The sequence below is a fragment of the Aethalodelphis obliquidens genome, unplaced genomic scaffold, assembly GCF_003676395.1.
Source record: "Aethalodelphis obliquidens isolate GAN/ISIS:26980383/991018 unplaced genomic scaffold, ASM367639v1 scaffold30, whole genome shotgun sequence".
NCBI lineage: Eukaryota > Metazoa > Chordata > Mammalia > Artiodactyla > Delphinidae > Aethalodelphis > Aethalodelphis obliquidens.
This window is the reverse complement of record NW_020837974.1, coordinates 7015541-7027957: the sequence shown is the minus strand read 5'-3', so window position 1 is coordinate 7027957 and position 12417 is coordinate 7015541. Positions and strand designations below refer to the sequence as shown.

The following is a 12417-nucleotide window of genomic DNA, read 5'->3' as shown; positions in this document are numbered from 1 at the left end:
GAAGTGTGTTTCAGTCTTGCACTGACGAGGCAAAGGAAGCCTTCATGCGGTTTGGCAAACGTCTGCTATCCTCAGTATCTGCCCCACCTTCTTCCTTAGTATTAGGACAGCCAAGGTTTAGATGAGTAACCTGTCATCCAGAACTTCCTGTATAGCCAGTTATGACTTTAGGATTAAGTTCTGACCAGTGGGATAGAAACTGAAGTGCTGTGTCTGTGATTTCCAAGAAATGTCCTTAAAGGGAGGAGCGATGCCCTTCTTCAGTCCTTCCTCCTTCCTGCTGGCTGGGAATGTAGATGTGATGGCTGAGGCTCCAGCAACCATTTTACACCATGCAGTGGAAGCTACATACTGAAGACAGTTAAGTAACAAAATTCTCTGTAAAGGAATGAGGTCCCCAATATCAAGGGCACTCTGCCAACCCTGCATGGCCTACTTGTGGGTCCCTTTTATCTAAGAGAGAAATACGTTTCCATTACATTTCATTCAAGCCATTACTGTGTGGTTTTCTGTCTCACATAGCTGAACTGAATCCTAACCAAAAAACAGAGGAGATAAGAATCCTTTTTGTTGGCAGAGGTAGGCAAGGACTGTAATGGAAGTAGGGGTTCCCCGTGTTAGCAAAGGTGGGAGACAGAGATGCAAGGAAAGTATCAATAGAATTGGCAGCACTGGTGATAGAAGTCAGATTGATTACTGGATAAACAGACATGGTGAAGGAAGAAATGGATCAAGGATATCTCTGTAGTCGCAGCTGTGTAGGGTGGGGTCACAGAAGACATTGGGGAGGTTAACATGTTGGACTATGTAGGGACAGGTGTCATGGCTAGACAGGTGAGGTCCCTGTGTTGACAAAGGTTGGAGAGAGGCTAAAGGTAAAAAGAGGAATTGTTCCTGGAAGTTCTATCCATTTTAAAGAACGAGTTCAAGTCCCTGTCCATCTCCCTTGGTGGCCAGAGGTGTCCCTGTTAGTTCTTGTATCCGCTGACTGCCCACAGCACCTCCTGCTGACCCACACAGCCTGTTGATCCAGAGGAGGTCAGTTTGGCCTGACTGTGAGGGCAACTCATCCAGCATTTCTCCTCATGTAGTCCTCAGACCACCCTCATGGGACTGCCCTGACGACCTGTTAAAAACACAGGCTTAAGAACTCCACTCGGGCTTCCCTGGTGGCGCAGTGGTTGAGAGTCCGCCTGCCAATGCAGGGGACACGGGTTTGTGCCCCCAGTCCGGGAAGATCCCACATGCTGCAGAGCGGCTGGGCCTGTGAGCCATGGCAGCTGAGCCTGCGTGTCCGGAGCCTGTGCTCCACAACAGGAGAGGCCACAACAGTGAGAGGCCCGTGTACCACAAAAAAAAAAAAAAAAAAAAAGGGCTTCCCTGGTGGCGCTGTGGTTAAGAATCCACCTGCCAATGCAGGGGACACGGGTTCGAGCCCTGGTCTGGGAAGATCCCACATGCCGCGGAGCAACTAAGCCCGTGAGCCACAACTACTGAGCCTGCGCATCTGGAGCCTGTGCTCCGCAACAAGAGAGGCCGCGATACTGAGAGGCCCGCGCACTGCGATGAAGAGTGGTCCCCGCTTGCCACAACTAGAGAAAGCCCTCGCACAGAAACGAAGACCCAACATAGCTAAAAATAAATTAATTAATTAATTAAAAAATAATAAAATAAAAGCGCCTTAAAAAAAAAAAAAAAAAAAGAACTCCACTCAATACCAGATGGATCAGCCCCTCTAAACAGCCCCATGATTCTGACATATACTCAAGTCCAATCCACCTTTTTTTTTTTTTTTTTTTTTGCGGTATGCGGGCCTCTCCCTGCTGTGGCCTCTCCCGTTGCGGAGCACAGGCTCCGGACACGCAGGCTCAGCGGCCATGGCTCACGGGCCCAGCCGCTCCACGGCATGCGGGATCCTCCTGGACCGGGGCACGAACCCGTGTCCCCTGCATCGGCAGGCAGACTCCCAACCACTGCACCACCAGAGAAGCCCCACCTTTTTATACGTCAGGAAACAGAGGCCCAGACAACAAGTGTGGCCCCTCCAGAGGTCTCCCTGCCCGTCAGCAGAACACTGAGAACCCAGTCCAGGGCTTGCTCCAATGCCCTGTGGATCTCCCAACACCTGCACCCTTTATCTTGGCTCTCTCCAGTGATCAGCTGCTAATTTTAAAACTCTCTGAGATGGGGACACAATCTGCATGATCTCCTCCATGCTCACAATCCTGGGACAAACTGCCGGCTGAGGACACACCGTGTCTCCTCGGCGCATCTCCCAGAGCTGTGTGCAGCTGCAGAGCCCTGGCCTCCTTCTGCAGCACCTCCCGAGCAGGCACAGGGCCTGCATGCCCCAGGACTCCACGCAGGCTTGCAGATGCTTCTGGCTGGACATTCAACTGACCCCTCCCTGACCCAGGGCCTGGGGAAGCACAGTAGGGGCTCCAAGATCAGAATACCCTCCTCAGATCCTAACCTAACCCCCTACCGGGCCTGCCTGCCCTTCCTCCCATCTCCCTAGTGCAGCCCTGCCCCTGCCTTCCCCATGCCTGCGGAAGGCGGAGAAGGGTATTGACATAACTGGCTGCATCCCCTTTCTGCCCCAGAATCTGAAGCATCTTCATGTGCAACTTCCCCTTCCCTCTCCTACTGGCTGACCTTCCATATTCCACCCCCAGCTCCACCCCACCCCACCCCCGCCAAAATAAAGTTCTGACTGGCTTCAGAAGACTCCACAAATCTAGAAAAAAGGTACAGATGAACAAGTTTGCAAGGCATAGAGACACAGATGTAGAGAACAAATGTACAGACACCAAGGGAGGAAAGCGGGGGTGGGGGTGGGGGGATGAATTGAGAGATTGGGATTGACATGTATACACCAACATGTATAAAACAGATAATAAGAACCTGCTGCATAAAAAACTAAATTAAATTAAATTAAAAAAAAAAGAAATCTCCACAACCAGCCTTGCCCTTACCTGCCATGGATTCCCCCACAGGTACTGCCCCACTGATGCCATTTCCAAGCGCAGGAGCCAGCACTCACCTCTCCGAGGAGGTCTCTGCTGGGCCAACTCCTAGAAAATGCCCTGTCTTTTCACCTTCTAAGCTATCACTAGTTCATGACAACCCCAGGCTATAAGCTGTCCCTGACCTCGCTATCTCCGTGGTCCGGGCCTAGGACTTCATGACTACAGCAGTCAGGTGAGGCGACCGCGTGGCACAGCCCGTTCAGGAGAGTGACAAGGAGGCAAGCCCCCATCACCCCCAAGACCTTTATGGGCCATCCCAGTTTCCAAGGCTGGAGCGGCTGCCTTCGGCGCCACCTGGCGGCCGCCGCCCGAAAGCGGAGAGTGGACCCAGCGCGGGCCGGTTCCCGCGGGACGGGTGGGTAGGCTGGAGGGGGGTCGCCCACCTTATAGAGCCGAGACCAAGCGGCCCAGGGCCTGGCACGTCTCTGGATTCCCGCGGATCCCGCGGTCCTCGCGAGACCCCGAGACCCGGTGGCACCCGGCCCCTAGCGGCGGCGGACGGCCTCGTCGGACGCTGCGGGGCGCTCGGCGGCCGAGTGAGCGTGCGCGCACGCGCCCGCCCCACGCATCGCCCCGCACCGCCGCGCGCTCGCACGCACGCACACCCCGACGCTCGCCCGCGCCGGGCGGTCTCTCACGCAGTGAGCTGGTAGCGAGCTCCCGAGCCAGCTACCCCGGGAGAGGAAGGCGCTTACGCGCGGCGAGCTAGAGCGGGCACACCAAGACCCATTTTTTTCCACCTCACTTCGCGCGCGTGGGGACGCCGCCGTGGCCGCACCGTCCTCATGGGTGACCCCCTCAGGGCGGGACCTGGGGGTCCGTGCGGCCCAGGCCCTTCCGACCAGGCTGCGCGAGCCCAGACCAGGCCGCTCCCACCGGCCGGCCGCGGCGGCCAATGAGAGCCTGGCGTGGTGATGTCATGCCCCGACCGGATCCTGGTGACGAGAAGTCCGAGGTCACCCGTCAGGGAACCAGCGCACACCCACCCGCGGGGGTTCCGGAAGTTTCCACTGCGGCGGCGGCCTCACCCCGCAGCCTCGCGCGTGCCACCACGTTGGCCTTCCTTGTCTGGTGTCCCGGAGTCACCTCTCCCTCCCCCCGGGGGTCTCCTCCCTCTTCGGGGGTCCCCTTCGTGTCCCCTCGTGATCTCATGTTCACATCCTCATTCTCACAGGTGTCACCTTTTCTCCACCGGTGCCACTCGGGCCCCTGAGGAGGTCCTCAACCGCATTTTCACGTACCGGTCCTCCCATGCCACCCCTGCTCTGTCGTGGCCAGGGACGCTCATTTATTCGGCCCCCAGCCCCGACTTGTCAATGTGTCCAAGTGTGTCCGTCCGTCTGTGAATGTCGGTCACTGCGTTTGTCTCTGGCTGTCACTGCATGAGACTGTCCGTCTGCATGTGTCTGTCTCCGCGGGCTTCTGTCCTTCTATCTGTCCCTGTGGGTGTCTGCTCCGCCGCTGAGGGTCTTTCTGTCGTGTCTGTCACTGCGTGTCTGTCCGTCTGTCGGCGTCTGTCACTGGAGTGCGTCTGGGCCCCGGGGTCTCTGGGTCTGGGCTCCGAGAGAGGGAGAGGGAGAGGAGGTGGCAACCCGGGGAGGCGGGGGGGGGCGGGGGGGGGGCCGGAGGCGGCGGCTGTCAGAGTCGGCTCAGCCTGCGCTGGGGAACATCGGCCGCCTCCAGCTCCCGGCGCGGCCCGGCCCGGCCGCCTCAGGTGAGTCTCCCGCCCCGCCCAGGACCCTCCTCCGGCCCGCGGCCCATTCCGCATCCTGGGAACGGTGCGCGCCCCGAGGGACCCAGGCTCCCAGACAGGACGCCCACCGCGCCCCGGGGCCTGCCCAGCGACGCCCCCCGACGCCCCACACTCACCCTTAACTCTTCCCTCACCGCCGCATACTTAACGATTGCCCGCGCGGGAGACAGCATCCCGCAGGGCCAGCTGCCGCCTCTGCTCTCGAATTCCTGTGGGGACCCCCGAGCGCCGCTGCCCCTGCTCGCCCCCAAGTCTGGGGCCACTGGAAGATGCCCCCTGCTTGGGGGCGGAATCCAAGCTGCGCAGGTTCCTGGAGCCCGGCTGGGCCCTCCGGGATCCCGCGACCCCAGCGCCCCTGCGCAGCTCCCAGCCGAAGCCCCCTCCCAGGCCCAGGCGTCCCCCTCCCGCGGGGACTCCGTCTCTATTTTAGGGGAAGGGGAGGCTTAGCGGAAGCCCCGAGTTATAATTAGCCCCACTCGGGTTTCCTAGTTAATCTCCATCACCACCACCCCAGCTCAGGGCGGCGAGGGCTGGGTGAGGGGTGACCGGCGGGAGAGGGGGGAGTTCCGACCCGGGGAATTTTGATCCCTTGGCTGGAGATGCCGGAACCGCAGCAGCTGCTGCCCCAAAATAGCGCCCCTGCCCCTGCAGCCGGGGATCTCCGGAGCTCCGAGAACGCAGGCGTCCCGCCTCGCCCTTCAGACCCCTTGGCAATGCCCGCGAGCCCCCAGACCCCCGCCCCAAGTTCCCGGCTCCTGGACTCGGGGCGGGGAGCGCCGTCCTTTTCTCAGTCTTTACTGCCCCCCGCTGGCGGCAGCGTGCACCGCAGCATCGGATGGATGGGGGACTCGAGTCCTGTGGGGCCAGGGCTAGCGAGCCTGTTGGCTGAGGCTAGGCGAGGGGGGTGCGCAGTTGACGGGCATTCGCGGGTACCAACGCGCTGTGTCAGACAGTGGATGAGGCGGGGCTGGGTGGGGCAGGGTGTGGAGTAGGCAGGATTTGGGGTACCCCGGGAACTGCGACTCCCACACCCTGAATGCCCAACCCACACCCTCCCAGGGTACGGCCCTGGCCAACTGCATGAGAGGCTGAGCCTTCACGCCACCTCAAGCTCCCCCGTCGGCGCCTCCCGTCAGTGAGGGCCCCGCCCCTGTCGGGTGGACTGTGCGTGGCCTTCGGCCTCTGGTGCTGGTGCCCCGCACTGCTCGAACTGGGCCCAAGGCAGTCCACCCAGCTGGGGGAAGGAAGTGAGGGCGGTGGGTCTTCTGCGGGGCAGGGGAGGGTATTGCTTGGCAGGTCTGTCTCTGTTCCCTGCATTTGTCCGTCTGGGTGTATGTGTGTGTGCCTGATCTCTGTCCCCTCTTGCTTCTCCCTGTCTGTGTCCTTGTCTCTGCCTGTCTCCCTCCCTCCCTCCATTTCTCTCCTTTCTGCCAACCTGCCCCACCTCCTCTGCAGCTCAGTGATAACCCCTGGGCAAGAGTGTTACCTAATCATCTCCTCCTTCCTGGCAGCTTTGAGCCTTCACCCTCTGCCTTTCTTTCTCCCAGCAGACGCCTGCCTGCCCTGGCAGCCATGAGGCCCCCGTGGTGTCCCCTGCACACGCCCTCCCTGGCTTCCCCGCTCCTTCTCCTCCTCTTCCTCCTGGGAGGAGGGGCAGAGGCTGAGGGCCCAGAGGACCCAGAGCTGCTGGTGACTGTGCGTGGGGGCCGGCTACGGGGCTTCCGCCTAATGGCCCCTGGGGGCCCTGTCTCTGCTTTTCTGGGCATCCCCTTCGCAGAGCCACCTGTGGGCCCCCGTCGCTTTCTGCCACCAGAGCCCAAGCGGCCCTGGCCAGGGGTGCTGAATGCCACAGCCTTCCAAAGAGTCTGCTACCAATATGTAGACACCTTGTACCCCGGCTTTGAGGGCACCGAGATGTGGAACCCCAACCGTGAGCTGAGCGAGGACTGCCTCTACCTCAATGTGTGGACACCGTACCCCCGGCCTGCGTCCCCCACCCCTGTCCTCGTCTGGATCTACGGGGGTGGCTTCTACAGCGGGGCCTCCTCCCTGGACGTGTATGATGGTCGCTTCCTGGCCCAGGCCGAGGGGACTGTGCTGGTGTCCATGAACTACCGGGTGGGAGCCTTTGGCTTCTTGGCCCTGCCGGGGAGCCGGGAAGCCCCAGGCAATGTGGGTCTACTGGATCAGAGGCTGGCACTGCAGTGGGTGCAGGAGAACGTAGCAGCCTTCGGGGGGGATCCAACGTCAGTGACTCTGTTTGGGGAAAGCGCAGGTGCCGCCTCCGTGGGCATGCACCTGCTGTCCCCACCCAGCCGGGGCCTGTTCCACAGGGCCGTGCTGCAGAGCGGGGCACCCAATGGGCCCTGGGCCACAGTGGGTGTGGGAGAGGCCCGCCGCAGGGCCATGCTGCTGGCCCGCCTCGTGGGCTGTCCGCCTGGTGGGGCTGGTGGCAATGACACAGACCTGGTGGCCTGCCTGCGGACACGGCCGTCTCAGGATCTGGTGGACCACGAGTGGCATGTGCTGCCTCAGGAAAGCGTCTTCCGCTTCTCCTTCGTGCCTGTGGTGGATGGAGACTTCCTCAGTGACACGCCTGAAGCCCTCATCAATGCTGGAGACTTCCATGGCCTGCAGGTGACTAGTGGCTGGAGGGGGTGGAGCTGCTTCCTCTAGGCCTGTTCTTCACCTGCCCCTCCCCGTGGGGACCCAGGCATGAGGGGTCCTCAAAACCCACTCCCAAAGGCCCAGGCTTCTGGGCCCCATGGCCCACTCCTCTCCCCTGAGGGCTCAATCCCAGGGTGGTCCGTGGGACAGAGAGGAAAGGAAATGTGGGTGTATTTTCTCTTTCTCTCTTTCCCTTCCCCCATCTCGAACTCTCTTCCTCCCTGGTCCTGGGTCTATAACTGTTCACCTCTCTGGCTCTTTGTCCATCTGTTTCTGTCTGCCTGTCTGTCTGTGCTTCCCCTCCCCCATCCCTCCGTCCTGTCCCCTCAGGTGCTGGTGGGTGTGGTGAAGGATGAGGGATCCTATTTTCTGGTTTACGGGGCCCCAGGCTTCAGCAAAGACAACGAGTCTCTCATCAGCCGGGCCCAGTTCCTGGCCGGGGTACGGGTCGGGGTCCCCCAGGCAAGTGACCTGGCTGCCGAGGCTGTGGTCCTGCATTACACAGACTGGCTGCACCCTGAGGACCCAGCACGCCTGAGGGAGGCCATGAGTGATGTGGTGGGCGACCACAACGTCGTGTGCCCCGTAGCCCAGCTGGCTGGGCGACTGGCCGCCCAAGGCGCTCGCGTCTATGCCTACATCTTTGAACACCGTGCATCCACGCTCTCCTGGCCCCTCTGGATGGGGGTGCCCCACGGCTACGAGATCGAGTTTATCTTCGGGCTCCCCCTGGAACCCTCGCTAAACTACACTGTCGAGGAGAGAACCTTTGCCCAACGACTGATGAGATACTGGGCCAACTTCGCACGCACAGGGTCAGCGGGGCTGAGGGGAGGAGGGCCTCCAGGAGCCAGGGAGGCAAGGGGCGGGGGGAACAGACAGAGAGGGAGGGAGACAAGCAGAAAGGGCGGGGGGGGGGGGGCCGAGTTCACAAAGGAAAGGAGACAAAGGGGGAGAGAGAGAATGACAAAGGAGACCCCAAGAGAAGGGAAGGAGGGAGGAAGGCAAGGTGGCAGATCCTGATGAGACAAGGACAGAGCTGAGGGAGGCAAAGAGAAGAGACAGACAAGGAGAGACAGACAAAGGAGTTACCAGAGCAGTTAGGAGTGTGGATTGTAGAACTGGATCAATTGGACCAGTGATGATTTTTTTAGCTGTGACACACATGAATGCACACACACGCACACAGTTTACCTGTCTGAAGAAGGGGACCATAAATATCCCATCACATGGGTGTCCGCAGAAGTAAACATGTTTGTAGAGATAGGACTGGGCCTGAGTATATAGTAAGGGCTCAGTAAGTCATAGCAATTTTTTAAATGGGAGAAACAAAGATGGAGCAGAAAAATTGAGGGAAAAAAAAAGAGGAACAACAGAAAGAGGGAGGGCAGGAGGAAGGGGAAGACTCCGGAGGACGGAGCATATTGGAAAAGAGAAAGGATGAAGGAGAATGTGGGAGGGAGGAGACGGGGCTCTCCCTGGAGCCTAAGAGGGAACGGCATGGGTCAGGAAGCAGCCTGCCTCCTCCTACTCTCCATCTCCATTCCCCAGCCCCCAGGGGCTGAGCTTTCCCTTTCCTTCCGCAGGGACCCCAATGACCCCCGAGACCCCAAAGCCCCGCAGTGGCCACCATACACGGCGGGAGCGCAGCAGTACGTGAGCCTGAACCTGCGGCCACTAGAGGTGCGGCGGGGGCTGCGCGCCCAGGCCTGCGCCTTCTGGAACCGCTTCCTACCCAAATTGCTCAGCGCCACCGGTACGCAGGGGCCAGCGGGCAGGGGCTGGGAGGAGGCGGGGGAGAAAAGGGGCGCGGAGAGAGAGAGGGAACTGGGAGCCGGCCGGGTGTAACCCCTCTCTTCTCCCCCCAGCCTCGGAGGCCCCCTGCACCTGCTCAGGCCCCGCCCACGGGGAGGCTGCCCCGAGGCCCAGGCCCGGCCTCCCCCTGTCCCTCCTCCTCCTCCTCTTCCTCCTCCTCTCCCGGCTCCTGCGGCTGTGACCACGGCCTCTTCCCCCTCCGGCTTCAGGGGGCCCCTCCTCTAATGAGTGGTCTGACTGTGGGGAAGGGCTCCACTCAGGGATCTCCGACCCAGCGCTCCCTGCCTCCTCAAACCGAGAAACTCAAACTGGACAGGGCTGGGGGCAGGGGGGGTGGGGGGGGGGTGGGAGGACACCTACGACCCATCTCAGGGATCCACACGCCTTTATTGTTTAAATGGAAATGAAAAAGCCAATTTTCTTTTTTTATAAAATTATTATTTGGAGCCTGAGCTTGGTGTTGGGGTGGGAGGGAGGCCCTAGGGCTAGATCGCACCCCCCAGTGGGGCTATAACCGCCAACCATTTCTGTCTCTTCTCTTTTCCCCACCAACCCACGGATCCTCCTCCTCTGATCCCTTCTGTCCCCCTGTCTTCCGGTCATTTTCTCCCCCTCCCTCCTCCTTCCCGCCATCCTTCTCTGGCCCCGCCTCTACCCTCGTCCTTCCCCTGGTCTTCCGTCTGTTGCATGTTCTCCTGATCCTCTTTCCACCACCCAACGTGGTCTCCTACATTCTCCGTGTGCCCTCCCTGAACTCACGCACCCCTCCATGTCCGTTCCCGTCCTTCCCCATGTCCTCCCCCCCACCCACTTGCCGGGCACCCTGGCCGCAGACACGCTGGACGAGGCTGAGCGCCAGTGGAAGGCTGAGTTCCACCGCTGGAGCTCCTACATGGTGCACTGGAAGAACCAGTTTGACCATTACAGCAAGCAGGATCGCTGCTCAGATCTGTGACCCAGGAGGGACCCCCTCGTCCCGCTGCCCTGCCCGCTCTGCCCGGCCCCTCAGCTGTATATACTATTTATTTAAGGGTTGGGATATAACAGAGGATCCCTAGACCCTGCCCACCCACCCCCGACTTTCCCCTGGGGCTCCCCGCCCTCTGCATGCCTCGGGCCGAGCCCCCTCCCCCGCGGTGCCTTCGCCCCTCTGGGCTGCCAATAAACTGTTACAGCCACAGGAGTGTGCGCGCCTGGGGAGCCAGGGTCCGGGCAGAATGCCTCAACCACTGGGATTGAATGAATGGAGGGATGGGTGCTAAATCTGAGGGGTGGGGTGATGGGCGCCCGCGCCACGCCCCCGCCGCTGCGGCGAGTACCTTCCGCCCGGCGAGGTGGAGCTCACGCCTGCGCAGTGAGGACGGCGGCGCGGACGTGGCGGTGCATTGTGGGAGCCCCGCGCGGCAGCTTGGTGGTGGTTGCCGCGGGCCGCGCCACGCGCTTAAACCTGGGGCCAGGCGAGAGCGACCGCAGGGACTGTACGCCCGCAGTTAGCCCAAGACTCGGGGCTGAGAGGAAGCGCTAGAGCCCAGAGTTCTCCCTGGAGTTCGCTCCGCGCCGCCTGGAGAACGGATCTGCCCGGCCCGGCGACCGCCGCTCCCGCCCACCGCCCTGGAGCCGCTGAAGGACGTCCACCTGGGCCTGGCCCCGCCCGGCCGCGGTGGCGGCCGCGCTCGCCTGGCCCTCCTCTCGGGCCATTACATTTACTATCATTACGGCTGCGACGGCGTGGACGACCGGGGCTGGGGCTGCGGCTACCGCACTCTGCAAACGCTGTGCTCGTGGCCAGAGGGCCGGCCGGCGGGCGTACCCGAACTGGCTGCAGTGCAGGCGGCCCTGGAGGACATGGGCGACAAGCCCCCCGGGTTCCGGGGCTCTCGGAGCTGGATCGGCTGTGTAGAGGCCAGCCTCTGCCTTGACCACTTCGGGGGTCCCCAAGGGCGCCTATGTCACGTGCCCCGTGGAGCAGGGCTTCAGGGGGAACTGGAGAGGCTCTATTCCCACTTCGCAGGGGGCGGGGGACCTGTAATGGTTGGAGGGGATGCGGATGCCCGGTCAAAGGCCTTGCTGGGAGTGTGCCTGGGGCCAGGCACGGAAGCCTACGTCCTGGTATTGGACCCTCACTGCTGGGGTGCCCCGAAAAACCCCAGTGAACTACAGGCTGCTGGCTGGGTGGGCTGGCGAGAGGTGAGCACAGCCTTTGACCCCAACTCCTTCTACAACCTGTGCTTGACCAGCTGTAACTCAAAAAAGCAGCTGCCCACCCTGGACTGAGGCTTCTCTAGCGCCATACCCGTTGATCTAACCCATCTCAAAGGCAGAGGCTGCCTGATGTCAGACCCTCAGGAAGCCCCAGCAGAGCCTGGGATCTTTGGTGTCAATAAAGTGGCAAGGCCCAGCCAACCATGGCCCCAGCTAATTTTTGGGAGCATCTGGGGAAGTATATTACATATATACATTAAGCCAGGAGTCACCACTAAAGTGTTTTTATTGGCAGTAGGGCTGAACGTACAAAAACTTCTCAGAGCTGGATGGGACGAGGCAGTCACAAGTATAGATGATGACCAGGAGTGAGGAAACGTGTATGACTCAAAAGAAATCCACATCATCTGGAGCATCCAGGTCACGGTATTCCACAATGGCCCGTGGGTCTCCACGGACCATCCTGTGAGATTAGAAAGAGGTAAGAGGGGGTGAGATTTGAGGGTCCCTGAAAGGGAGTTTGAAGAGGGCCAAGAAAACTTATACATCTTAGCCCAGTCTCACCTGTTCCGGGGTTTCCCAGGATAACCTCCCTGGCCTCGGAAGGCATCATAGTTCCCTCGGCCAGCACCATAGGGAGCATGGGGATATGGAGGCCCTCCTGTGGGCACTGCAGGGCGAACAGCACCAGCTATGAAAAAGATCAGTGTTGAGTTGAAAAACTGTGACCTCAACTACATCCTAGCTAAGTTTTCTTTCTCCCAGCCCCAGTCCAGGTCCTTTCAACTCCCTCTTACACTTACCTCCATAGCCCAAGATGGGGGGCCGGGGCTGACCATAGGGCATCAGGCCCTGGGGAGTCTGGTGTGGGTAGGGGAGTCCCGGGGTCAGACCTGGGGGGAGTACAATACAGACAGGGACATGAATTACTGCGGGGGGGGGGGGGGGGGG

The 12417-nt window shown here is 60.7% G+C and overlaps 3 protein-coding genes across 10 annotated transcripts in view; 2 read left to right on the top strand and 1 right to left on the bottom strand.

The window, feature by feature from the left end:
- Positions 1–4632: 4632 nt before the first annotated feature.
- Positions 4633–10444, top strand: ACHE (acetylcholinesterase (Yt blood group)). Of its 3 annotated transcripts, none has more exons than XM_027126037.1 (5): positions 4633–4743; positions 6333–7419; positions 7780–8264; positions 9036–9205; positions 10098–10444. In XM_027126037.1, the coding sequence occupies exons 2-5, from the start codon at positions 6355–6357 to the stop codon at positions 10217–10219; spliced, it is 1842 nt and encodes a 613-aa protein (XP_026981838.1). In that variant the 5' UTR covers positions 4633–4743; positions 6333–6354; the 3' UTR covers positions 10220–10444. The 3 variants fall into 3 exon arrangements, with proteins under 3 accessions (XP_026981838.1, XP_026981837.1, XP_026981839.1); XM_027126036.1 differs by lacking the exon at positions 10098–10444 and adding an exon at positions 9318–9710; XM_027126038.1 differs by lacking the exons at positions 4633–4743; positions 10098–10444 and adding an exon at positions 9318–9710 and having other exon boundaries at positions 4766–7419.
- Positions 10445–10798: 354 nt separating this feature from the next.
- UFSP1 (UFM1 specific peptidase 1) lies at positions 10799–11667 on the top strand. The gene has a single exon (XM_027126040.1). It carries the CDS (start codon positions 11110–11112, stop codon positions 11536–11538), a length of 429 nt encoding a protein of 142 aa, XP_026981841.1. The 5' UTR covers positions 10799–11109; the 3' UTR covers positions 11539–11667.
- An 81-nt stretch (positions 11668–11748) lies between these two features.
- The window catches only part of SRRT (serrate, RNA effector molecule), a 14426-nt gene continuing 13757 nt past the window's right edge, over positions 11749–12417 (bottom strand). For 4 of the 6 annotated variants that reach the window (XM_027126032.1, XM_027126029.1, XM_027126030.1 and 1 more), the window contains 3 exons: positions 12270–12371; positions 12031–12157; positions 11749–11929 (listed from right to left, as the gene is read on the bottom strand). In XM_027126032.1, the coding sequence (XP_026981833.1) occupies positions 11854–11929; positions 12031–12157; positions 12270–12371 (305 nt within the window). In that variant the 3' untranslated portion in view covers positions 11749–11853. The remainder of the gene's footprint in view (positions 11930–12030; positions 12158–12269; positions 12372–12417) is intronic. The other 2 variants (XM_027126031.1, XM_027126033.1) reach the window with 2 other exon arrangements.

Coding starts and splice junctions, on each gene's coding strand:
- UFSP1 (XM_027126040.1), top strand. CDS start 11,110: ATGGGCGACAAGCCCCCCGGGTTCCGGGGCTCTCGGAGCTGGATCGGC.
- ACHE (XM_027126036.1), top strand. CDS start 6,355: ATGAGGCCCCCGTGGTGTCCCCTGCACACGCCCTCCCTGGCTTCCCCG. Junction 7,420..7,779: donor GAGACTTCCATGGCCTGCAG/GTGACTAGTGGC, acceptor CTGTCCCCTCAG/GTGCTGGTGGGTGTGGTGAA. Junction 8,265..9,035: donor GCCAACTTCGCACGCACAGG/GTCAGCGGGGCT, acceptor TTCCTTCCGCAG/GGACCCCAATGACCCCCGAG.